This window comes from Corapipo altera, unplaced genomic scaffold (genome assembly GCF_003945725.1).
Source record: "Corapipo altera isolate COAL_440 unplaced genomic scaffold, ASM394572v1 23, whole genome shotgun sequence".
Lineage (NCBI taxonomy): Eukaryota > Metazoa > Chordata > Aves > Passeriformes > Pipridae > Corapipo > Corapipo altera.
The window spans coordinates 12,383,753-12,411,101 of NW_020884878.1; the positions used below are offsets into that span (position 1 = coordinate 12,383,753).

General features: G+C 38.8%; 1 protein-coding gene across 1 annotated transcript in view; it reads right to left on the reverse strand.

Moving 5' to 3' along the window:
• Nucleotides 1-1,168: 1,168 nt before the first annotated feature.
• The window catches only part of KCNK13 (potassium two pore domain channel subfamily K member 13), a 52,099-nt gene continuing 25,918 nt past the window's right edge, over nt 1,169-27,349 (reverse strand). Inside the window, exon 2 of the mRNA XM_027638133.1 lies at nt 1,169-2,682. Within this exon, the coding sequence (XP_027493934.1) occupies nt 1,790-2,682 (893 nt within the window). The 3' untranslated portion in view covers nt 1,169-1,789. The remainder of the gene's footprint in view (nt 2,683-27,349) is intronic.

Consider the following 27,349-nt stretch of genomic DNA (forward strand, 5'->3'; position numbering starts at 1 on the left):
CTAAGGACTTCAGCTTTAAGCTTTCCTTGTAACTAAGGACAGTAGGATGTGACTTTAAATTAGGATTTTACCTCTAATAAAGTCAAAAGAGACTGCAATTCTTTTCACTGGTTAAGTACATTTGTTGGATATCTGGGGTTAGTTTATTATATGAAAGAATTCCAAGCTTTTGTTTTCAAATTCAAATATTGCTTTAAATGCGTATCAAAATGTTATTCTACAGTATTAGAAACCTAAATAAAAGAACTTTTGGCCAGAATGAAGAAATAGGATATGTTATCAATTCCCAGTAGAAATTAAACTGAAGAGGCTATTTGCATTGTTCTGTATGAGAGAAAATGAGAACTGCATATGATGTTTTAAATTCCCTAAAATTGTAGTATTCTGAAAGTCTTTCTGGCTGTGAGGCAACATTTAGTCCTGATGCATGTGCTATTCCTTTCCAGTCCTTTGTGACCAATTCTGCTTATTTACACTCTCATATACTATTTAGCTTTAATGCATTGCATGGATAAAGGAGAATCAGGAAGTCAGCCCAGTCTGCCTTAAATTCTTTCCAGACTTTAGGTTAATTTGATCCCTTATTTCTCCAGTTACCTATTAAAAAGGATGATTTCACTGTCATTAAAGATCACCTCTTTTCCTGTTTTCATGTTCTTCTCACTGTAATTACTTTTCTCATTGAAATTTCTTTTCTAGTCATAATGAACACTCAGAACATTTCATTGAGAAAAATGAGGAGTTAAACATTTTCTACCTCCCTAATCAGGACCCTGTCATTATCATTACCAAAACCCAGAGAAAGAGGGGAAGAATTACAGAATTACATGAAAGAGAAAAAGGACACTGCCAAAGTGATTCTGTGATCACAGTCATTTATAATAATACCTGGATGCTGGCATGACAATCTAATTGCATACTAAAGCCTGTTGCGTAAACTCAGTTACTAGTTGCACTACACAATGCTGATATTCAATTGCTTCAGTCACAATTGAGCCAAATATGAACAGAAAGTTGAAATGTTGAATAATTCATACCACTCATAAATACATCAGTTTTTAATTTAATTTGATATTTTTGAAACAGAAAGCCACAGTGATTCAATTCTAGAAGAAAAAGTAGCCTTGGAAAAAAATCATGTTTTGCAAATGAAGAGAAGAAAACAAAAGTAGGATAAATTTTTATTCTATCACTTTTGACAGTATCCTCTTAAAGGAAAGACTAAATTAAATTCTAAGGGCAAAATTCTCTCCTCATTCACATCACAATAACCCCAAAATATACCTACCAACTTTCATACTATTTTTCATTAAATTAGATCTGCAATATCATAGAGAAAGGCTTATTCCTCTTTTGGTCTCAGATGAACTACTTTCAGGAAACAGGTATGATGAGAATAAGACAGAAAGCTCAAAGAAAAATCTTTGAATTAAGGATGTGTTCAGTAGACACACTTGGTTTCTTCCCATCCCACATATTTCTTATCCTGAAATCTGTGTTTCACATAAATGGAAAAGAACAGGACATGGAAATTTGATCTGGAGGCTAAATTAAATTCCTTCTGCAGTGACCTGCTTGAGAAGCAGAGGGATGGGAAATAAGGAAGGCTGGGACTGGTGCAATTCAAAAACATTAAGTGACAGCCCCAAAAAAGTGTCAGAAGGTATGCCCTTCACATTCATCCCAGCCTCTGCTGGCACTCTCTCCCTAGCTACTTCCACTCGATTCACATTGTTTCAATACTTGTTGAAATGGCTCACACTGTTTCACTGTTATTACTGTTACAATTTTACCTATCCACACTTGTCTCTGCCAGTCTGTTATTCATAATTGCCAGGGCTCCAACCCCACCAGAGAATCCGTTTTGCTTTGAATTACAGCTCATTTGCCTCGGATACCCATTAGCAGTTTCTGACAGCTGTTTCTGCATGATGGCCAATGAGACTTTATTTGAGGCCAGGAAGTCTTTCATGGAGATCATCTCTCCTGACAGACGGCGTCCGTCTGTGTCACTCTCATTGACAACATCAGTCTCGATGGAGATGTTTCTCTGGCTGCGCACATTTCCAGGCATTACCACGTTCCTCCTTGAACGAAATAATCTTCTTTGGCATCTGTGGCAGCACTTGCAGGACAACTTCTTTAATATCCAGTTTATGGATTGTTTGATCACAATAGAGATCACATTGAATAAGGAATAGATGCAGCACACCCCCATGAGTATGAAGACAAAATTGCCAAAGCGGTAAAGGCCTTGGCTTTCATACTTGATGTTCTGGCTACTGACCAGGTCACCAAAACCTATGGTGCTGAAGGCCACGAAGCAGAAGTAAAGTGAGTCAAAGTAACTCCACCCTTCGATTGGTGTATACATTGCAGAGGCACAGCAGGAAATGATGAGTGATGCTACACATAAAATCAGCATGACATAGTACACAGAGGGCTTCCAGCCCACCAGGCTGTCCACCTCAGACATCCCTGAGCCCCGTCGGCCGTTGTGAGGGAGAACGCCTTTCCTCCTCAGCTGTCTTTCGTGGCAGGACTTCATGACATAAGCTATGACTGTGATCAAGCGTTCCAGGAACAGGTTAAAGAACAAAATGGTCCCTGCACATCCTATAAGGCCGTAAAATATCAGAAAAATTTTGCCTCCAACGGTGGCTGGGGTGGTCATACCAAACCCTGGAAGACAAAGCAAAACAGTTGAAAAAAAATAAACCTATAGTTACCATGTCAGGAGTTTCATCCCATGCAAGATTGACAAACTGGCAGCAAATCCCTGTAGTACAGCTCAGCTCTGCAAAAAAGTGAGGACACTCTCCCCAGATGTAACCCACTTGTGCTTGACCTTGTCCCAGCCATAAGGGGAAGGAATGCATGCCACTATTTCCTCCAGAATCAGTATGAAACAAAAAGCAGAAGAAAACATGGGAAAGAAAAGAGAGTTTAGTGGAGAGTTTTGGTTGGGTGCTAGGTTCACTCTTTCTCTCCTTGTGCCTCAGATCGCTTCCAGGCTTTGGAGTTATCACACCTGCTTTCTTCTCTCAGGTGCTGTTCTGCACCAGGGGTCTGTCCTGGGGGTGGCTCTTGACTTCCAGGGGTCTATCCCTACCAAATCTTTGTAACACAAGGTGAAATTTTTCTGAGGTTCACCTGGCTCCTGCGGTAAGTGCAAGTGGTGCACCACCCAGCACTCAGTACCCACTGTAGCCCTGCTGTGTATGCCTAGGCTGGGGGCACACAGTAGGCGTTAAAGATGCCCTGCACATGACTCTGGTGTCTGTCACCCATTATCAGCCCCTTTTTAAATCAGCTATGCTGAATTTTTCCTATTTCTCTGTGTCCCACTCCACAGCTCAAGCCTGTATGTGAGTCTTATCAGAAATCTCCCCTGGTCTGATTCCCTGTAATGGGATTTCTCAGGCCAGAGGTGCTTCAGTCTTCTCTCAAATCCTTCCCATCCTAAAACCTGAAAATTGTAATTTTGTTTCAGTTAAAGCTGTTGATAAGACAACCTTGTTTTGATAAGATATTGCTAAAGAATGAAAAGTATGTTCAGAACACCATTGAGCAAATTGGAGTAACACTCATGACAAATCTTTGCTGCTGTTTTAATAGGATTGATAAGAGATTACATAACTGAACAACTAAGACAAAACAATCTTGCTGAGAGGACAGAAAAATCATACAGGACATGAGACATTATTTGTTTCTTTCTCTTTATAACTATGAGATGCTAATTATGAAATAAAGATATAAGGCTCTTGGAAATAAAGGAAATTGTATTTAATGTGATACACTTGCGCTTGGAAGACAAGACAAATGCAGTGTGAAAAGACCATGTTTCCATCAGTGCTGAACTATTTTCCTCTTCCCTTCACTGGAGACCTGCTACCGACACAGATTCCTTTCTAACAATGGTCCTCACACTGTTAAGTGACAGCCCTCAGCTTCACCCCTCCAGCACAATCCCTGCTAATAACAGCTCCAAATGTGGGTTCCCAAGGGTCACTGCACTTTTGCCTGATCCACAATCAAACTGAAGCATCAAGTAGTCCTACTGGAGTCTCCAGCCTCCTCAATAAATTTCCGTGCTAGAGAGAGCTGGAGCGCAGCTCTGTGTGGGTGGCACATAACAAGAGACAAACCACAAAGGCAAAATGTTCTTTGTGACAAGATGATCTTTTAGCTGTTGTTCCCCTTGGCACACAAATATTTCCTCTTGCTTTCCACCTTCTCATTCTGCTTCATGATCCGATGCCTCTATAATCCTAGCTTTGATGTTTATTTTCTGTGCAGGCTGGCTTATACGCAAGTCATGACCTCCACCCTGTGGACAGAGGCGTAAAGACCAATGGACAAGAGGAATCTCTGCAGCCTGGTGGGATCTGCCCAAAGCAGCAGTGGGAAGGGCAGCGAGGGGCTGCCACATCCCGGCCCCCCCTTTTCCTTGAAGAAGAGAAACAGACGAAGGCTGGGCAGAGATGGAAAGTTGGGTAGCCTCTGGCACAGGCTTTTGGGCTGCCTCCCACAGATTCCTCTCAGGATCCTGCCACTGGCATCATGGCCAGAGTCTGAGTTCCTCATGTTTGTTTGTTTAGTTAACTGGATTTTGTTGCTGAGTTCAGTTCTGTGTGGGTAAAAACATCACTAGCAAAGGCTTTACAAAGGAACTCAACAGGCATCGGGAAATCATGGTGAACCATGAATACCAAAAGATGCAGGACATTGATCCAGAGAAGCAGTGAGTCTCAGGGTGACTGTCCCTTGTCATCTCCTCCTCTTCAGGGGAGCACTCTTTTTAACCTTCTGGATTAAATGTAAAATTTTAATTCGTTTTTCTATTTACAGACCTCTATATGATAGCAATCGATACTAACATTTCCAAAGAAGTGCTATAATAGAAAACCTGAAAGCAGTATAAAGATAACAGTTTAACAAATTTTCCTTTAAAGATAATGAGCTGTAAACTTTTAGTCCCAGAAATTATTTCATTTCCTGAAATGCCTTGTATTTCGATGTATTGGGCCACATTATGCCTGGCTAACTTTGACCATCACCATATTACAACTGGGATTAATTTGTGATGCCATATTATAGATCAGTATTTGTTTGACAGTAAATGCATTTTTCCCCAAATGGACTTCTGAGATGTCTGAAATACATATAAATCCAAGTAAATCTAGTGAATTTCTTCAGCCAAGAAAAGCAAGAGGGAAAAACTGTAAAAGGTTGACACAGCTGAAATTAAATTAAATCTATTCTTTTGGAATTTTTATGATAAAACTTTTCATTTCAAAATATCAAAACCACAAACTCCCTACTTTTCTTATAAAATGTCTTTTTTTTCTTCTGTTGTAGAAAAGAAGAATGGAGTGTGGGGTGCCACTGAAATATTGTGGAATTTAATTTTTTTTTCCAAAATGTAATGTGAGTAAATGTCTGGCAGGTTTCTGCATAGCAGCTTAGGCTCTCTCTGACATGCCAGTTGGGATGCTGAGTACCTTACAAACTGACCCAGGGAAGAACAGGCCTTCCATGTTTCATTACAGTCAGGTTTATAGTTGACTATCCTAAGGAAATGTTGTTATGTATTTATCTCTTTTCTTATATTTTTTATGACTGTTAAAATGTGCAGTTGTCAGCAAAGAACCTCAGAGACTTTGCTGTTAATCTGCCTTCATTTTGAAAACTGACTATTGATACCTAGACTTTTCTGCTATTCTTTTTAAACAATTCTTTATCAATAGTAGAACTCCACCTTTCATCCCATTAGTTTTATTTCTTTATTTCATTAGAGGCTTTGGTGAAGACATGTGTGTAAAAGCTTTTTGAAAGTCCAGATACACTGTAATTTTTGTGAGATGTGACTTCCCTCTGCAAAAGCTGCATCACCTTTTAAATGTCCTGACCTATTATATTCTTGTTTACACTTCCTTAATGTGTCTCTATCAAAGACAGACTTACTGACCCATGGTTTCCAGGAACATCTTTGCAACCTGTTCTACAAATGGTTGTCACACTTGCTACCTTTTCTTTTCTGTGCACCAGACTTGATTTTAGGCTATAAAGCACACTCTGTTATGCAGCATTTTCATGTCTGAGTTCTTTCGAAAGTCCTTCACAAAAAGCTTTGGTCCTGGCAGTTTGAAAGAGACTACTCAAGTACATGGAATAGAAGAGAAACCAACAGTCAAAGGTATCAAAGGTAAGTGACTTAGTGAACAATGTCAGTACCAGCCTGACCCATAGAGCAAAACAGTGAAAGAGAAAGAAGTTACATTGCAGACTGGGAAGCAAATACAGAACGAAATTATGAAATTGTATAAAAGAGGAAATAAAACCAGTGGCTGACACTTGGAGACAATTTGAAAATACAAAATTGCTTCTTGTGATGAAGAAATAAAACCAGGAAGCAACTCCAGGAAAAAAATGCTGATGATTTTATGGTATGAGAGAATGCTGATCAAACTTAGTGAATTTTATTTTACAAGTTGGGTGACATTTCTTGAAAGAGTTATTTCGAGTAACAATTGAGATTATAGTTAACCAAGTGGGAATCAGATCCTTCTGAGCTGGAAAAACTGAATATTTTTAAGGTACTAAAAAGTGTTTAAATCAATTTGTTAGACATGTCTGCAGACATGGCATTGTAATACCACCACTGATAGAAATGCATGACAAATCCTAACTTTACCAGCCCAGCAATGAAGGCAGCCTTCTTAGTAAAAATTTCAGGTTCCTATTTTGAAATCAGTATGATACTGATTTGCCTGTGTCCCATGACTCATTGACCACTATAAACGGTTTTATCTTTCCTAATATTCAGCTGAAGTGAGCAAGTACATTCCTTGTAGCTTCAGTTTTCTTTCAAGTTGGAAGGAATTTATACTCCAAGTAGAGTCAGTAAAAGTTTTCTAAACACACCTCCTATGCAAAATAAATTTTCAGATTTTATTTTGGCAGCGAAATTTCTATTATGAAGTCTGTTAGTGCAAACCATTATAAAATCCACCTGTGTGTTCAGTTTATATTATGTGGACATTCCAAAAGGATACACTCATACAAAAGAAAAATTAAAAAGTGAAATCACATCGATAGTATAATATAGTCATCCTTTATGATTTCCTGAAGTTCTGAGTATAAATGAAGAAAAGCAAGCAGCTCTAATTCTTACCAATAGCCAGTTCGATAAGAAGGACTGAGGTCCAACAGGAAATTCTCCTAAAGCAGAATCCTCCAACAGAGAGCAAACAGTGAAAAATGTTAAGCAGATATTAGTCTGAATCTAACAGTAAAATGATTATATTGAAACCTAACAAGAGGAAACAGGTATCAACTTTTTATAATTAATCAATTCTAAAAAAAAAAAAAAATCTGGTTTCTCTATTTTCTTTCCTCAATACCTTGATCTACCAGTCCCTGAAAATCTAGAAAAGGTGGTAAAACACCTCCCTCCTCCAACAGCCATCCCTCTGCTATGAGGCTGTGCAGTGTTCCCATCCAGCCCTTCTCACTCTGCCCAGGTTCCCCAGATCCATCACATCCCATTACCCAGACACAGCCAGGGTGCACAGCTCAGGGGACTCAAACCACCCACATCCTGGCATGTCACACACACAGCTCTCAGCCTCAGAGAATCCAACTGCTGATTTCAGGCCAATCTTAGGTCATTTCATCTTTTCTGTTCTATAAACTGTTTCAGTGCTACCAACCACTGGTATTTTTCCTGGATCATTACCCACACTTATCTCTCTCTGCCTGGTGATACATGGTTGGACATTTTGTGTTTTAATTCGGTATGTTCTGACATTCACAGGTTGCATTAACTAAAACTTGAGTTTTCATTTCCCAGTGCACTTGGTGCCATGAAAGGGTATGAGAAACAGTTCATCAAACCTAATCCCTCATGAACGAAGCTTGGAGCACCTCATATAGTGTGTGTGTGTAGGAAGACTAGGACAGACATATAGATTTCACAGTTAATTTTAGATCACGAGATTGGGCCTTTCCATTGTTCTGCAAAATATCTCTCTTTTCTGAGAGTTTTCATTTCCTTTTTGAATGTGTGCAGTTTGCTACTCCTGCCCTTCCCACAAAGAGGAAGTGGGTAGAAAGAGGGGGCAATGCTATAGCAACAATAATGAATCATTGTGAAGTCAGAAATATAAATATCATCAGAAAACAGCATTCCAGTTTAGCCTACAATCAGAGCTCTTTGTGATATTGTGTCTGTATTCCTAATGTATTTTATGTTTATTTGTTTATCAGCTCTACTTTGGAAGTGATTCACTAGGGAAATTATGAATTTCACCAGTGGAACAGAAACACAAGAAAATGATTGAGGATCATGACAGTTGTGAACAAAACTAAACAGGATCAAGACTTTCAACTGCAGTGAAAAAATCATCAAGAAAATAGTAATTAGGAAAGAGAAATATAGGAAGTCTTAGATACCTGCAAAGATACTGATCCTCCTTCCCTCAGACACATTCTGCAGTGAACTACCTACAGAAGGATGTTTTGTGCTTCTAAAACAGGGACAGAAGAAACGACTCTAACAGAAGCTATGCTTCAAAGACTTGAGAAAATGTCCTGTACTGTGCACAGTTCTGACAGTGTGCAGACACTAATAATTTGGCAAAATTCACTTCTGCCATAATAGCCTAGTCTGATGCTCTCTGAGTAGAATAAGTTGTCCTAGCAAAACTAGTTCTACTGGAGTAATTCTCATCTGCAGAGACTCTTGAAGGAACAGCTAAAGTACTCCCAAATATTGTCACATCACTGCCCTTATGACATTGCTGTATCAGCAAGCTTGTAACAGTGTCCTGTTCCAGAAAGGAATGAGGACATTAAGTCCTTCTTTCCAGGAAGAGAAGAAAGATTCATTTCTGTGAGACTTCCACTGTGTAAGAGGACACAACCATGGAAGCAGGTGGAGTGCTGTCACAAATAACAGCAGCTAAAAGCTAACTGTTTGTTGATGACAGCAACAAACCTGCACTTGGGTCCAATTTCTGATATGAAAAAAAAAATCTCATGTCATTTATTTTGCTAAATCGATGCAGAAACACACACACACACACACACACACACACATGCACACAGACACCTCTCTGATTTCCCATCAGTGGAAGATCAGCACCTGAACTGCATGGCTGGCTGGTGAGACACATCCATACATGTTGTCACAACCATTAATTTCAACACCTTGATCCTCTCTCTGATAAGGAGGGGAGGATGAGCTAGCCATGAAACTTTCCTTTAATGCAACAATTATTTGACAAAACAATATTTTCCTGGGGACAGCCTGGTGTGTGGTAGCATTTATTTAATTGGCAATGCAATTTTTTGTGCAGATGGCTACGTGGGGAAGAAAGGCTCAGCCTGTCCAGGGAGGCAGGGATACATGGCTATAACAGCACTCCTGTGTGCTGTATGCTCTTCTGTTTCCAGATCTACCCACCTGAGTGAGCTCTGCACCTCCTGCCTGGGCATCTCCAGCGCTCCAGAGCTGTAAAAGCTGGAAATGTCTCCAGGGTTATTACAGCTGAGTCATATCTGCAAACAGATTGCTATGATGAGTGCTCAGCTGCTTGGTGACCTGGGACCTCTGCTGAGTACTGTGGCTTCCATCTCTGCCAGTCTGCACCTGCAATGTCATGCACAGGCAGGATGAGAGATGTAACCTTCTGCAGAGCTCCTAGCGGGGTTCAGTCTGTTCCTAAAGGACAATACTGATGCTGAAACTAAAGGTATAAGGTATGGATGAAACAATAAATACAGTTACCCAAATACAAGTTACACTTTCTCATATGTATTGAGATCTTTTTCACTCTCTAACTTGTTTGAAGACTTGTCACAGCTGACAGACAGCAGTCTTGCCAGTTTCAATGAGGCTGAAGGACTGGAGAGAGATAATCCTTCAAGGACTGCATGAGTCGTGTGCTCAGTCTGTGCCAGTATGGGGGTAGAGGACTTGTGTAAGAGATTGTGCGTAACAGAGGAGGTTGTGCACACCCTCTGAGTACAGGCTTTTGTAAATGCAACCCTGTGACACAAATGTAGGCTAGTGTTACACCAAGTGTGAATGGAACTTCAAGGTTAGAAATAGCAAAACCTTGGGCTTTCACTGATTTGTTGTGGAAAACATCAGAAAGCTGGTTTTGTATTAGAGTGTGTGATAACGCCTGTATTTAACACAGCAAAGTTCAGCTCACAGTGTTAAAACCTGTCTGGAGAGCTGGGTACCTGTTACTGCCCTTCTTCTCTCACTTCACATATAGAAACTGTATGTTCTGCTTTGAACAGAAACCTAGCTTAGGAAAAGCTTCCAATGTTAAGAAATCTAAAAGACTTTAGTAGAAAAAATGCTAAAGGGACAACATTAAATGAAAAATATAATAAAAAATCAATTTTAATAGATGTCTTGATGGGTCTGTTGACACCACCGTTATAATGTCTGTGTGGCCCTTAATAATACATGACTCTTTGGGAGTCTGTAATTTTCATCATTGTAAGTTTTTCACGTAAGATTATTTATGAAACCTTGTCATTCTGCTTTATATGATTAAGGTTATATTTTATTTCAGGTTCACTCCAGGTCTTCTGTAAGAGATGTACACAGCCTTGTTACAGCTCCTGTGTGATAATAAATTCAATGTATAAATGTTTTACGCCTACCTTTGGGTTTCCATTTATAATTTTTATGTAGTTTTTGATGCCAAAGGTGCTATGCCTAGTGCCTTTCCATCAGCCCTAGATAGATTTGTAAGTCTGTACATCTTTTGTGTTTCTATAGGGATAGAACAGGGCTCAGTTTTGAAGTATCTTATTGCTATTTTCAATTTCCTTGTAACAGTCATTTAAAGGTTTGTGTAGTTTTTATTTAGCCTCAAAACATAGAAACATTTGTCTAATTAAATCATATACATTTTATTAACATTTCTATTTAATATTTAACCACATCTTAATTTTAATATGTTGTATGAAAAGGTACTTGTGCCTGCATGTGTCTGAAACCAAGACAACCTGAAACCCTGTGCTGAAACATCCTTAACAGCTGCTACGTCGGTAAGGGTACAGTAATACTGATGAGTGTTAGTTCTGTGGACAAGATTCATATATATGCAAAACTGGAAAATACATATAATTACATCTGAATCAAATTGATATACATGTATAGAAACCTTTTTTTTCCTGTGGAATAGTGTACCTTACTAACAAATAACAGTAACTTCAAGCCATTATTCATTGTGGCAGGATAATAATTCATCTGAATTGTGCATGTAATTAATGCTGTTCCAAGGGTTTGTTTGCAGTCAATCAGTCTGTATAAATAAATAACTCCAACTATCAAGGCAAAGGAACATAATGGTGTGTACTAATTGAGCTATAGGTTCATCTACTCTAAAATTTTCCTTTTAAATAGAACAAAGTTGGTTGTATTTTAAGAATTTTCAAAGGTCTGTTTAAATTTGCTTATTGTGAGTTTTATTGTTGGCATATACAGCTTTTCTCTAGAGTAAAGCTTTAGCATGTCTTCTCATTTAGGGGTAAAACTATGGGAAATAATGCAGGCTTTTTGGTTCCCCTCTGATGAAAAAAACCATATGGTGTCTTTTTGAATCCTCTTCCCTGGCTTTAAATACCAACAACTTTATGCAACAATGTCCTTTGTGGTTCAGCTAAAGCAAAAAGACCTCAGCTGTGAGTGTTAAGCTCAAAAAAGTAAAGGAAAAAAATCTGCAGCACTACAGGCTGTAAGGAAGCTGGACACAGATAAGAAAATTACATTTTCAGTAGGAGAAGGAATAGTAAATGTGCAGGTGTGTTTGTGTGTGATTACATTTTCCTAATCAATTTCAAGTCTTATCTTGATGGCAGAGAGGAAGGTTGGTAGCCATCGCTACCAGAACCACCATGTGCCAAGGGCCTCAGCCTTGCTACCTCCAAGGAAATGAAAACCTCACCCAGAAAATTAGATTGGCCTAATGCTTGGATACATCAAACTGAAGGATTGATCAAAGAAGCATAGCATAAAAGACAGCACAAACACTGCTTTAGTTCCTTGGAGACTGACAGAAAGCCCCAAAAAGCTAAGAATAAAGCAATAAAGGCAAAAAAATTCACAGTTTCCAAGCAGGTGCTGCAGGAACTACAAATATAAAGCAAGGCCCACGAGCTTACACCATATAGAAAAGGCTATTGGCATGGTGTATAGTAAGGATTTAGAATATTCCATATAAAAGCAGAAGTAGATATTAATATTGTGATTAAAATTACAAAAACTGGCAGACAATGATGACAGCCAACATTATCAGAGATTTCAGTGAATATTCATCACTGAATATATATCACTGAGAACTGACAATTCTGAGAGTGCTTGCAATGAGCACATGATGATGAACTTCTGTTTGATCATCTCTGAGTTTCTTACCCATTGATCTGTGTCTCAAAAGCTAGGACTTATAAAAGGGGCAAAGGCAATTTCTCACCTTTTTGACATTTTGAAAGAAAAAACTTATGCTGAGGGCACTGATGGATGGACATGGGAGTAAAATCTGAATTTGTCAAGTAATTGTAGAACGCTCTGGTTGGGAAGGACCTTCAAAGATCATCTTGTCCAATCTCCCTGTCATGTGCAGGGACTAGAGTAGGCTGCTCAACCTGAGTAATGTCAGGCTACTCCAAAGACTATATCAGCTATTATTTTTCACATTCTGCTTATGAAAATAGTGAAACTGAGAAAGATTTGACTAAAAATGTTCATCCCAAAACTGCAGTATCACCTATTTAATTAATTACATATTCTTTCAGAGGAAGAAGAAATGCACAGATAACTCCAAATATGGTAGACTTGATTCATCTTAAAACCCTTGAAAAACTGACAAAGTAAAGTCCTGGCTTTTTCTAGAAGTTTTGAAGATGCCACCTGTTTAAATGCTTCTAACCTCATCATTCACAGTACTTATTCCCCATCTGAGCAGCACATTTTGCTCTGGAAAAGAAGCACATAACTAAATAACAGGATTTCTTAGGACTGTAAGTGTCTGGTCGCTACCTGTGTGAAAAGAAATCTGAACATTTTGAAGCTATTTATCAAGTTCTTTCTGCACTAAACCGACTCTGTGACATCTTTTGTCTCTCTATAATGTTCAAAACAGTTTGCCATACATGAAAAGGCAATAGTGCTTTGATACAGCATATAATGCACATGCTGAAAAACAGGTGCAAAATCCTGTGTCACGAAGGACTCTATTTTAAAATAAAAAGCCTGTTAGTGAAGTAGCTGAAGAGACAGAGTCTATTAAACTTCCATTAGAACCTTGTTTCCTTCTGAAAACAAGGTTTGTGAACTATATAGAAAAAAAGCATAAATTCACCCATCCAGGAGCTGAAGAAATCAATGGTTTCAAAGTCACAGAAACTTTCTTAACAAGTAGAAAAATAAGTCACATTCTGCAAAAGACAGTTTTAAACACTGTGTTTTCAAAAAATTCTCAACACATATGATGCAGAATGGTGTGGACTGAGAAAAATTAACCCTGTTTCAACAGCATACACAGATCATAACTGCCAAACTCCCACAAGGGCAAAATATAGAAGAAAAAAACAAAAACCCAACCACCACCAGGTTATTGTTAGGAGTATAGTATGACTTAAACATGTACTAATATTAAAATGTTGAATGACCAAATTTGCTGGTCCAGTGCAAAAATATTTTGTGAAATAACCAGGGGAATTGTAGACCAAAAATTGTCTAGTAATTATTCCAAAGCACTTGGCTTCATCAAGATTATAAGAGTTCCTATGGTGCTGATACTTTAATGAAAAGTACGGCTGACCTGGTGATGCCATATTTCGCTGTGTCCTAAGTGTTGCTGCCTTCCAGGATTTCTGGGAACACCAGAAAAATCTGTATCACACACACTGGATTTGACAAAACTCACCACTGTCCCTTCCTCTCTCGCCTCCTATAAAGTGAAAATTGGCTAAAGTACTTATTGAGAGATATATATACATTTTTATCTTTTATATATATTTTAAAGACGGGATTTTAAAGTTTGAATAAAATTCTGTTTTTAAAATATCACAATTTATGCTTTCTTAGAAGTGGCTAAAGAAAAACTAGCAAAAAAAAATAAAAAATAAAACAAACCAGCAGTTGTCTTGCAGTCCCAAGAGTGATGTTTTGTTTACAAACATGGCAATAATATTCTTTACCAGATGTGTGTCTGGGCTTGTTAAAACATGTTTTTATATAATCATGACATGTTTATGGCTTTATGATTTATATTTTTCAAAATGGACCACTAATAATTCTCTTAACAGAAGAACTGGAATAATAAGCTTTAAGTAATTCAAATGACCACTTGAGGGGTGGGCCTGTGTGAATCTCATGAAGTTCAACAAGGCCAAATATAAGGTCCTGCACCTGGGTCAGGGCCATTCCGAACACAAATACAGGCTGGGCAGAGAATGGATCGAGATTAATCCCGAGGAGAAAGACTTGGCAGTGTTTGTGGATGAAAAGCTCAACATGACCCAGCAATGGGTGCTTGCAGTTCTGAAGGTCACCCATATCCTGTGCTACATCAAAAGAGGCACGACCAGCAGGTGAAGGGAGTTGACTTTCCCTCTCTACTCTGCTCTTGTGACATCCCACCTGGACTACTGTGTCCAGCTCTGGGGTCCCCACACAAGAAAGATGCGGACTTTGTGGAATGAGTCCAGAGGAGAGCCATTAAGTTGATCCCAGTGCTGAAGCGCCTCTCCTATGAAGACAAGATGAGAAAGTTGGGGCTGTTCAGCCTGGAGAAACGAAGCCTCCAGCAAGAATTTAGAGCACCTTCAGTACCTAAAGGGGGCTTACAAGAAAGCTGGAGAGGGACTTTTCACAACGGCATGTAGGGATAGGACAAGGGAGGATGGCCTAAAGCTGAAGGAGGGTAGATTTAGATTAGATATTAGGAAGAAATTCTTTACTATAAGGGTGGTGAGACACTGGAACTGTTTGGTGGGCTTCCCATCCCTGGAGGTGTTCAAGACCAGGCTGGATGGGGCTCTGAGTAGCCAGAGTAACCCAGCTTAGAGAACTACCTCAAGAATTGTACTGTCAGTAACCAGTCCAGCTGCTTGACCATCTGTAAGTCATTACTGCGTACCCCATGCAGTATTTGCGAGTGCAGAAGGCCTAGCAATATCTTTACCTCCTTGTTGAATCCTGGTGTGGGTGCAGTCTGCAGGTTATCATGTTTTGTTAGATCTTCACTAACTGAGCTTATTGAAAATCTATTAATTTTTGCTTCCATGTCATTAGTAAATTTGTCTTGTAAAAGACCTGGTTGTTGCTCAGGTTACTCAGAAACTCTATTTATTCACTCTGGCAATAAGTTCTACTTATTTCTTAAATCCTGTTTCCTACTGATGTTAAGCATCAGTCTTTGCATGCAAACAGTAATGGCCACAGAAAAGTTTCAGGAAAGGAATTAGAAGAAAGCTCATTGTGAGATCCCCAGGTTTGTGGATGATACTACGTTTGTTTGGGTGATCAAATGCCACTGATAGCAGGAAGGATTTCACAGAATGGAGTGAGTTTGCAGAAAGCTAGCAGGTAAATTTCAATGTAGAAATGTAGGGAAACATAGTAAGGGAAAAATAATCTAAATAATCTAAACCATGCCTATATAATGCTGAAGTCAGACCTGGCCATTTCACCATAGGAAGATCAAGAAAGAAGGAAGAAAGGAAGGACGAAAGGAGGAGAAACAAAGAAAGGAAGGAAAAAAGGAAGGAAGGAAGGAAGGAAAAGAAAGAAAGAAAGAAAAAGAAAGAAAGAAAAGAAAGAAAGAAAGAAAGAAAGACAGAAAGAAAGACAGAAAGAAAGAAAGAGAAAAAGAAGAAAGAAAGAAAAAGAAAAAAGGGCACAAAATAGAAACAAAGGCATCATTTGGCTGCTTTGTAAGCATCCTTATGAAAACATCTTGAACTGCATTCAGCTCTGGTCTCTACAGCTCACGGAGATACTGGAGTTCAAGAAGGAACAAAGAACGATGACTGAAGTGATTAAGGGAATTGAGTAGCTTTTTAGTGAGGACAGAGCTTCTCTCTTTAGAGAGTAATGAGTTAAGGCTGCAAAATCCATGCAGCAGAAAAGTTGAGTTGGGGTATGGTATTGCCCAGACTCTGAAATACAAGAACTAGAACATCATTCAATGAAACAAATAAGAAACTGGTTTAAAACTTATGGAAAGTGGTTTTTTTTGCATAAAGAGTTTTGAATGTCTAGAATTTGCTTCCAAAGAAGATCATACAGTCAGACAATAAGAGCAAACTCAAAAAAGAATTGGACACATTCTTAGACAAAGGGTCCACACAGAGTAATGAGAATAGAGTCACAAGTTACCTTCTAACATCCACAGCCAATGATTTTGGATGCTGAGGGAGAATGGACCTGTGACTTTGACCAGGCTCTCATTCCCAAATGGCATCACTTCCTGTTGCTGTTGGAACATAACAGGGGACCAAAGGATTTGCATGTTACTCCAATTCTGCTGAAAATTCTATCCTTCCTTCCTCACATCTTCTCCTTTTGTCTCAGCTTATATGTTATATTTCTGTTGTGTTCCTTTGCAAAAGTATTAATTCAAGCTCAGAAAATCCTTTTTACCTTCATTACTTAATAAAGCATATATCTAAGAAAATACCTACTATGAAAACATCTCAGAAACATCTATTTACTACGCTTCCAGCATGACACACTTACTGACACAGTAAAAAACAAAGAGATGAGGGAGGCTGGGCTGACTGACATCATCCACAGGATTGAATTTTGGGTATCTCCTCCCCCAAAAAATTTTCAAGTGAGAACCAATATGTTCTCATAAAATTATTAAGAGATATTATCAAAGCAGGATAACTTTACTTCATGTCAATTCAAATTGGAGAACAAGATTCTATGACTAAAAATATATAGTTTGAATTGCAAATTATTGTATTATCTCCATACATTATTAGGGTACATATTTCCTTTCAACACATTATAATCATGACTACATGTATTTCAGTTTTTGTTCACAACTCATTTATGAAAACACACAGTGTGTAGATAACCTTCTACATCTCTTGCCAGAGCTGAGGTCTTGGAGCCTGTGGGGAAGAGCATGTGCAGTTCTCCCACTCTTGTCTTTCTACAGAACATGCACAATTTCAGTTGAAGACTTTGCCATTTTTCCCTTGGAACAACTGAGTCTGAGGAGATCTCAGAGTCTTTATTATGGCATCCTCTGATTAATTCTATTTTAAATAGGCTGAAATGACTCTTTTTAATCTTGGCAGTGTGAGGGCAGTGATTCAGCATTATCACAACTTAAGGATGTGAGCAGGTGTGAGGAAATGACAGATTTATTCCAGTGCTGTGCGAGTAGGAAGATGCCAATGCAGCCTGCTAAAGGATCAGGTCTTCCACAACATAATGATACCCAACTGGTATAGATGTCCTTTACTGCTTTGGCTTCTAAAATGCTAGAACATAATTTAAAAACTTCTGTATTACACATTTTACAAAACCCTTTGGTGCAGCAGTGCACTCTTTGGAGTGATGCTTACACTCCAAATCACGCAGCAAACAGCACTGTCTGTACTGATCCCCCGAGAGCTGGATCAGGCATACAATTTGACAAGTTGAACAAATTTAAAACCTTAAACCATGGGTGGACTGCTTTGAGTAGGAAGGTATCTGTGACTATTCAAAATTTTCTACCCACTGTACTGGCTAAGAAAAAAATCTAGGTTCCCACTACTGTTTCCATAAGCTCCTCTTCCAAGATTTACACACCTATTATGTATTTTCCCCCATGTCTCTAAACCCCATGCTCTACATGACAAATAGATATTCAGTTTGAAAAGCTATAATATACTTCTATTTCATCATGTTTATTAGAGATCCGACACACACACTTCTTTTCTAATTTGTAATTGGACATGAGAACAGCCATAGCTGTAAGAACAGAGATAATATAACTTCCTCCTATTAAGATAAATTAAGTGTAATGCGCACCAAATGAGAAAATGAAGGCATTACTAACAATGATGAGGGGCGGGCTCAAGGACTTTGAAGCTCCAGCACCCAGTTTTGAGCTGCACCACTCTTCTGAGTTACAACATACCAACTACAGCAGTTCTTGCTCAGAGACCTCACCACATCGAGCCTTGCTAAATACTTTGCAGTTCTGCTTGGTTAAATGGAATTTGTATAATGTGATGGGTCAAAAGCTACAGATCCATGATTTCACAGAAATGGCAAGTGATGGCATATGTTGAGGATAAAGGAAGGAAAGAAAGAGGATGCAGAAGGAGCTATGCATAATGATAAATGACCTAATGTAAAAAACTGATGTAGACCTGACTCCAAAAATCCTAACATTAATGTCAGAAAACACTGGGACTTGGACCTCCAGGAACACAGACTTGACAGATGTTGGCTCCATATCAGCAATGTGCATCTTTTACCAAATCATTTATACTTTCAGGTGATAGCAAATTTGAGTGCAGGACTCCAAATTAAGTGGATTCCACCTACTAAGTTCTGCTTGAGCCCTGTTGCTGCAATTACACCAGCAATGCCACACAAACACAGAAGTTGTCAGCTATACTGACAAAAAAAATGTAGCTTTCTCAATTTCCACTGAAATATGATAAGCATTTATCTCAGTGGCAATGGCAGCAGAAGCAGCTCTTGTGCACTTAAACCCTGGCACTGGCTTTCTTGTTGTGCCAGTGCAACTGTCTGTGGCCTCACACTGATCCAGAGGAGAGATTAAAAATCACAGAATCATAGAATGACTTAGGTTGGAAAGGACCTTAAAGATCATCTAATGCCAAGCCCTGTGACATGGGCAGGGACATCTTTCAGTAGACCAAGTTAGGGTTACTCATAGCCCTTTTCAACCTGGCCTTAAACACTTTCAGAGATGGGACATCCACAACTTCTCTGGGTAACCTGTGCCAGTGTCTCACCATCCTCAGTAAAGAATTGCTTCCTAATATCTAATCTAAACCTACACTCTTTCAATTTTAAAATAACCCTTTTGTCAGACTATTTTTAACCAGGTGAGTCTCTCGATCCAGTTAATCGCACAATCCCACAAGAAGCAGGTAGGTGGGAGAGGGGGATGCTTCTAGATGTGGAACGGGTTCAGGGCTATGGGGTGCAGCACTGCCTCTGAAGAACATCAGGGATGTGGCATTTCCACCAGACTAGCTTCTAGTGGGATTGATTCACCAAATGCTTCTGGTGTTGGATATGCTGTCCTCTCGTTCCTGGAAACTGTTGTTTTCTGGAGGTACCAGAAAACAACAGTCCCAGCTCACCAGGGGAGGCTCAGAGAGCTGAGGTCTGCAAGTGCTGCCGCTGGCTCTGGCAGAGCTCCTCTCCGGAGGACTGGGGAGATGATAGCACCCGGGGCCTTTTCAAATGGGTGTTGCTATGGGCAACTGTATGTAGGAGAATGTAGGCAGAGGCTGAGAAAGCCAGGGGGATGGAGCAGAGTAGAAACAACAGCCTAGCAGGAAAGCTCTCAGAGGGGGTACAAATGCGGATAAAGCGGCATCTCAAGCAGTCTGCTAGCAATTGCAAAAAATCACAGCCAATGTGCCAGTGGAATTGTTTCGCTTCTGGAAGCAGCTGTGAGTTTTTTTTTCCTTCTTAAAATGAGGGTGCTGAGGTGCCTGTTCCTCTGAGGACAGGGAGCAGACAGAGAGGTGCAGAGACACAGTAAAGCACCTTCCTCTCCTGTCTTCTCCCCTTCTGTGAAAGATGAGGAAAAACTGACATCTGGAGAGGTAGAGTTGTCCATCATGATTAATCTAATACCTTCCTCATTTCTAGCTGGGCACAATTTTTTGGGTTTTTTTGTTTTGGGTTTTTTTTTTTTTTTTTTTTTTTTTTTTTTTTGAACCATCATTACTCAGGTTTTTTTTGGAGAAATTCAGTTTCTCTAAAGACACTTGCAGAGTGTCTGACAGGCATTTGTACAAGCCAGTTTAACCTGAGCAGGTCAGCTGTCCAGCAAAAGAGCAGGTTAACTTCTGTGCAACACTCCATTGAAGAAAAATGTTCTTTCTATTAACACAAAAAGTAGCAGAAACAGCTATTACACACGTGCATTTAAAAGCTGACTTTCCCTTCCAGTTGTTTTGCAACTGTATTTAGGAGTGCAAGATGGACAACTCCATGTGTACCACTGTGTCTCAGCTTTGGTAACTTTCCTATGACTGTATAGCATCGAGCCAGAAAGCACTGTGAAAGCGAGATATCAGCTATGCCAATGCTACTGCTGGAAACCTGTGACAGTGTTTTTCCTCTGTGTCTTCCAGTTTGCCTTTTCCTGCTGTCCTGGTCTCTCCCTTGGATACAGGCACAGGGGAACCAGGAGTTCAATACTGCTGCTCCTATCTCAAAGGCCACATGGACAATGTAGTAATTGATTTTTCTTATTTTAATATTCCATCCCATTGCTGTTTCCTTTCTCTTCCCAGATCAAGATAAAGCATTAGCTTGTTTGCCTGCCAGTCAGTTCAGGAGGAGAGGGACGAACTGGGATGTTACACAACCAGGCTCCTTTGGGACACACTTGTCCAGATTAGATTCCAGCCACCTCTGTTTTATATGATGGCAGCTCAGCTAAATCAAGCTTTTTTTCAAGTATGGTAAATTACTCACTTTTTAACACAAACCCAAGTGAGACTAAAGACTCCTGGGATCTTTTTAAGCCAAACATTATGCATGTGCAGTTTTAACTTTCCTGCTTTATGGTATTTCTTTTTAAGGCAAGAAATTGACTGCAAAAATAAACAAGAACTTATCCTGAAATTTGCAAGGCAGTCTTTAATATAATATAATTTATTTTAGTCTTCTATTTCCCAGAGAACAGAAGCAAGCTCTCTGAAGAAGTAATAGTGAAACAGTCAATGACAGTTTATATTTCATTGCCATTTTTTCAATGAAGGATGACTTTATCCAAGCCAAACTTTAATAAATTGAACTAAGTCATGTCAGGAACTGTCACATCTTCAGATCTCCAAATATTTTCTAGCATCATTAAACAGGATCAGTAAGAGTCTGCCAGCACCTCATAGAAAAATCTGAGACATCTTCTAACTAGGGGTGGTTCTACCTAAAGACAGCATTCAGCTTTCTTGCCCATTTTACTCCTTCTCGCATTTGATACAGGCATAATCTGCTAGAAATGAACAACCTCACTTTTTAAAGATTTTAAGCTTCTCTTCCCCGCTATTATGTGCATGTAAACTCACTGGAACATTGCAAGAGAGAATTATGGCTTTATATACAAAATACAGAACAGGACAAGATTTCACTTCAAAGCAGCACATGCACATCCAGAGATGAAGCACCACTTTTAGCACACTGGATAAAATGAAATTGTTCACACCAATAATTAAGAAATAATTTCTAACATTTTCCACTGTAGAACAAGTGAACAGTTCCATCAATACAAGTTGGGTCTATTTAAAGTAACAAGATGCAGGAAATTGCCATATTTGTTCTTCCTGGAAAGTTAAGTATATCTTCATGGGCTGTGGACACTTTTGAGTCCTGTTCACACAGATTAAAACTTCTCTTTTTCTGACAAAATTTTCTCCTGCCTTCCAGGATGAATCCCACTGCGTGTCAGTGAGCAATACTGAACTGCTGTGAAGAGATTCTTCCTTTTAGCTTGACAGATAGAAATTAGAGCCTTTCAATGGAATGTGCACAGATGGTGTGGGGCATATGAAAAAAGTGAAGACATGAAACGTGACCTTCAACTCTTTCAGAAAGAAAAGCAGTTGCTGATGGCATATGCAGATAAGAAGCAAGTGTGCAATGTGTACAGCAAGGCTGAGCCTCAAACACACAGCCTTCCCCTTGAGCTTCTCACCAAAACGTGAATGACTGAAAATACTGTCACAGCTTTCAAAAACTTACACATTTCCTCAGTTTATCCTATGGTGAGAAATTACCAGCCTGAAGCCATGACAAATTGCAGTGCATGGGTACATCTCTGAGAAATGAATAAATCAATGGATGGCCATTCACTCCCACAATGCTCTTTCAATTACAATAGATGGATCTGAAATTTTCTTTCAGTGACACAAAAATCTTATTTTTAATGGTTTAAACTGATGCTGATAAAGTTACAATCAGTTCTCTCAGAGAAATTTTTTTTCTCTACAATTCAAATCAAAACCAACTCAAAAGTCAAGTTAGTTTTCTTCTTCAATGTGAATTACACAGTCACAGACTAATGAAAGTGAGAAAAACAACAACCCAAAGCATTTCATTAACTGTCATCTGTGGCCCTTCTGAGGGGTTTTTCAGTGAGTTTGGAGTTAGTGAAAACAAGTTGGAGTTCTGCTATATCTGGAAAAAAGCAAGCAGTGAAGCAGGATATTAAAGAGAGTTTGTGATTAGAAATGACTATCAGTGCCCTCACATTACTTATTCTCAAACCAGGTAAGGCACAGAATTTACAAAACGTTTCCCAGTAATTTTAAACCTGTATGGGGTGACTAAACAACCCATTTCATTGGGTTAAATGTACAAAACTCCTGCATTTGGAGTAAAATCTTGACTTGGTTGAAATCAGTGGCAAAGCATCACTTGAAAAACTGCAGAAGTTAATGAAAATGATGACTCACAAGGCTTTAACACTGGTATTTGCTTGTACTTTTCATAATTCATAAACTCAAATATTATATTCCATTATATATGTGATTAAACTGAATCTCACTGCGGTTGTATTAGATAATTAAGCATTTTGCCTAATTTGGCAGATATTTAAAACTAAGACATAGGAGAAACAAAGTCTATCAGTTAGTGGTAAAATTTCAAGTAGATGCTAAAAGCTTTTTGACTCCCACTTCTTTAATCAACCTACAGCACTAATTCCTTGACTACGCAGATGTACTATGAGTATAAAATGAGTGCTAATCAGGAAAGCATATTAAAATGCTAAACACAACAAAAAGACACTGCAACTCATAGCATGTAACTACATGATTAACCATACTGGCATAAGACAATTGCATGGCTGACCCCTAACTGACTTCCCATGGACAAGCTCCTCTACATTTGAATCCATGTACACTTCCATAGCTAAAGCTTCAGTACACTGTTGCTGTGGGGGCAGAAAGGTTGTACTGCAAAAGGCCAGGAACAGCAATCGCTTCACATCCTTCTGGTCTTTCCCACATTTCCAGCCTCCCTAACAAGGCAGTATGTTAACCCTGCAGCACAGCCAAGATTTTCACCTGTCCAGGTTTGGAGGCCAGTTTCAGTGGCTGCCCTCACCCTTGTGTGCTGTTCTCCATGTCAGCATCACCTAATTACTTCTGCACTGGTAAAAGAGACCCAGGCATTGACATTCAGATACTCTGTTTGCTACACAGTACGAGGTAATAGGCTTAGCATGGGAGCCCTGCACTGGGTTGCAGGCTGGAAAACATTGTAAATGGATTGAAACAAAGGCAAAAGCATGTTTTTAAAGTTGCGTTCATTTCACCACTGTTGTGTTAGTGTTTCATTTCCCAAGCAATATAGATATAGCATTATGGTGTCTGCATGCCCAGCATGCCTCTGAAAATAACCAGATAACTAGTCTATGTAAACAGAAAGGCTGTTGCCAGTTGCCTATATGACAATCTGTCTACGTTAGTTAGAGAGCAGTTTGACCCCGAAGCATAACTACACAGTTTATAAAAAAACTGTATCTACTTATGCATATTCTCATTAGCCATGCACAGATTTTCACAAAGGAAAATGTTACACTAGCCAAAGAGTTTGGTCTACTGCTATGTTACTTCTTTCTTATGCCTTTTTAATTCCATTACAAAAAATCTTTTTACACTGAGGAAACACAGCGATGAGTCAGACACCAAGACAGCAAATTCAGTGACATATAAATGTCCTGTAAACAACAGATGTAAAACTTTGCACAAATGACTCAGTATCTAGCAAGCAAAACAAACATTATCTGATAAGGAAGAAAAAAATTGGGGGGGAAAAACATCAAAATCCCCGAATCATTTCAATAGCCTAGTTGAGTAATAAGCTATATACAATTTCAGCTACATTACTTTTAGATTACATAGAAAAAATATGAAAAGATTTAATATTCTGAAAGCTAACATTGGGCATAGCTTTTCCATTGAAATAAAGTTACATGGTATTCCTGAATTTAAAGTAGGATCCTTATTTTTTCAAGATTTCTTACTCACTGAAGTTATTAAATTGGCTAAAATACATTGTGCACTAGGGTCTGCATAACTTCTAACCAAATATCCCTCATTGAATCATAAAATAATAAAAAATCTTTTCCTGTGCAAGAATCACATCTTACTAGAAGAGCTGTTTCATAGGTGCCTCTTCTGCTTATGACTGAGCATGTCCATTCTCTCAGCATTTGCAATTGTAGTCCATCTCATGCTCAGCTTAACACAATTAAAAACTTGTAAGGAAATAATAAGAAAATATCCACAAAAATTTTAATTGACTTGAACATAACAGATAATCCACGTAGCTAGAACACTTAAGAGCAAGCATCCTCTAGACCGCTGCTGATTCAAAACCACAATCTGAGAGCTAGTGATTAATAAAATTTCCAGTTTTTTCCTGCTATTTCTCTCAAAGTTGTTCTTGTTTAATATTAGTCCATTACTATTAATCACGCTCTTTTGCATGTTAAGTAAATCCACTCCTCCCATAAGGTTACATTTTCAAATACTTGCAGATTGTTACCACTTTATTCTGTACTATCAAATATTTATAGGCTGTTACATAACTGACTCTTACCATGTGATTACTATTTGCCTTCTTTAATTCTCTGTCATCTGAAACTCTCCCTTAGGTTCCCTCTACTCAGTAACAATTTTGCTTACAATAGAAAAAAAAGAGTCGATAAAACTATGTGTGTTTACCCAAAGATGCGAGTAAGCACTTTGGGGCCCCAAAAACCTCTACCACTTTGGCCAGGTGTGTGGAGGGACTGGTTCAAGTGGGGAGCTGCCACAGCTCATTGCCTGTCCACTGGCACCATTTGCCTCTCCTCTGCCTGGGTGTGGACAAGGACAGTGGCAGGTGACCCATTTGCTCCACTGCCAAACCCTGTGCAGCCACTGATATCCAAATGAGTTTCTAGGAGGCTTCAAGATGCATCAACTTAAAGATTTTCCTAGAGAGGCTCTGTGCTAGAGAGGCAGTACAAGAGCTGGCACTACCCTGCTACCTAAATGAGGGAGGCAGAGCTCCCGACTGCAGCCTTCTGCAGAGAAGGAGGACATTTTCCTCTAGTTCCTTGTTGGCTCCACAAAACTCAGTGAACTGACTAAGCAATAACTGAGTTTTCTGGTTTCTAGAAGTTCAATAGAAATACATAATCTGACTTGCAAAAAACAATTGTATTTTCCTTGCCACTAAAGCATTTATCATGAGGACATGCTATTAGTGCTTTTAAGTGCTTGTGACTCAGAGAGGGAAGAAAACTGTTGGGTTGTTTTTTAAAGAAAATACTTTCTTAGAAAAGTGAGAGTTTATTACAAAAAGTCTGTAAAAGTCACTTTGATTCTTCAGAGTTCTTTCAAAATTAGTAGGATGTGTGATCTATTCATACTTACAACAAACACATGAAGATATATTAGGAAACTCATGCTGTCTGCAGCCTAATACTGTTACTTGCTCTAAAACTCAATTTCCACTGATGTTCATGATCTGAACAATGACATATTACAGTTAACTCAGGGCAGCTCTAATAAGCTCTTTAAGAGAAAAGCCTGTATGTAGGTCCCTGTTAAAGCTTGTGGTGACTCTGCAAAATCCAAACACAGTTTCAGTGGTAAAATGTACAGTTAGCAGTAAATGTATGATTTCAAGTATCCTGTGTTTTAGATTGAATGGCATTTTTTCAGGATTTTTTTTCTGATGGAGATAGACTGAATTAAAGCTTGTTTTCCAAGAATCAATTCACATGTATGGGCTACTACCACCACCACCAAGGGTTACTTTAATACACTGTAGCCTTTCTGATTGCATTATATATTCTGGCCTTGGGTAAAGTTAAAAAGCATACCAAGTGCTAAAATGGCAATCATACAAAGTATACAGAGGATGAGTTAATTTTATCACTAGCAATTTTGCTGTTACTATGGCAAGTGTGAAAGCATTCCTATTATTTAAGGCAGGATTTTGCAGTGCTGCAAGTCCTCACCTCAGAGGTACTTGAACCCTTTTTTCATAAATGAATTACTTCTACATTCACCCCTGACTTTTCCCTTGTGGAAAAACATTGCAAGCCCATGGCCTCACATGATGGTCACAGCTCTGAGGTTTTCAGGACAGCTTCAACACAGCATTTGAATCTTAAACCTGTCTGAAACTGCACGCATGAACTGGCTCTCGTCCTGATTTTATCCTTGGCCAGGAAGACCACAATTGGACCCTGAATTTTGCCAAGGGAGTAGTTCAGTAAAGAATCCCCCCAAGAAACAGAAAACATCATCAGATTGTGAAAAAAAAAAAAGGAAATTATATGTAGAAGAAGTATAAACTAAAATAAGTATTTTAATGAAATAAATTAATGTAATATGAACCTGTTTAATACTAGAGAAATATGTGCCTCTGGAGAGAATGACAAAAAAGGACAGAGCCTTCCACAATAAAAAGAGATGCTGATTTGCCACACCAAACTATTTTATCATTAAAAAGACACAGAGCTGAGTAACAACCAAAACAGTTAACAAATGCTAGAACAAAAATAACAGGAGAAAAGAGTCATCTGAAATATGGTGCAGGGTAAGGTACTATATATAATTTAAAGTAAGCACTTATGTAAACTGCTAGAGTTGGGGGTCAGAGTGTGCTGCGCAGTAAAGCCCTAGTCTACTGGTGTGATCCCATCACAGTTATCTTCAGCTGTGGTTTCTCAGTGTAGGCGAAAGAGGATTAGGAATAATAAAAAAAATTATGAAAAGCACCAGAAAACTCCTGAATGTAGAGAGATTGAAAAGGCTCTGGTTGTTAAATATGAAGGGAAGATATACTATGATAAAAATAAAAAAAATACTTAATAAAGAAAGTGAACCATTCTTGCTTATATTTTCTAATCCAAGAACAAGAGGGCATTTCTTTAAACACTGTACAAATACTGAGGAAGAAGAAAATATTTTCACGCTATATAAATCACCAGAGATGGGGACTGCACTTTACCACACACTTTCACAAAGCCACCCAGAAGTGGGCATGAGAACTCTACACACTCCTGAAATTTAAATATGAATAAACTACAAA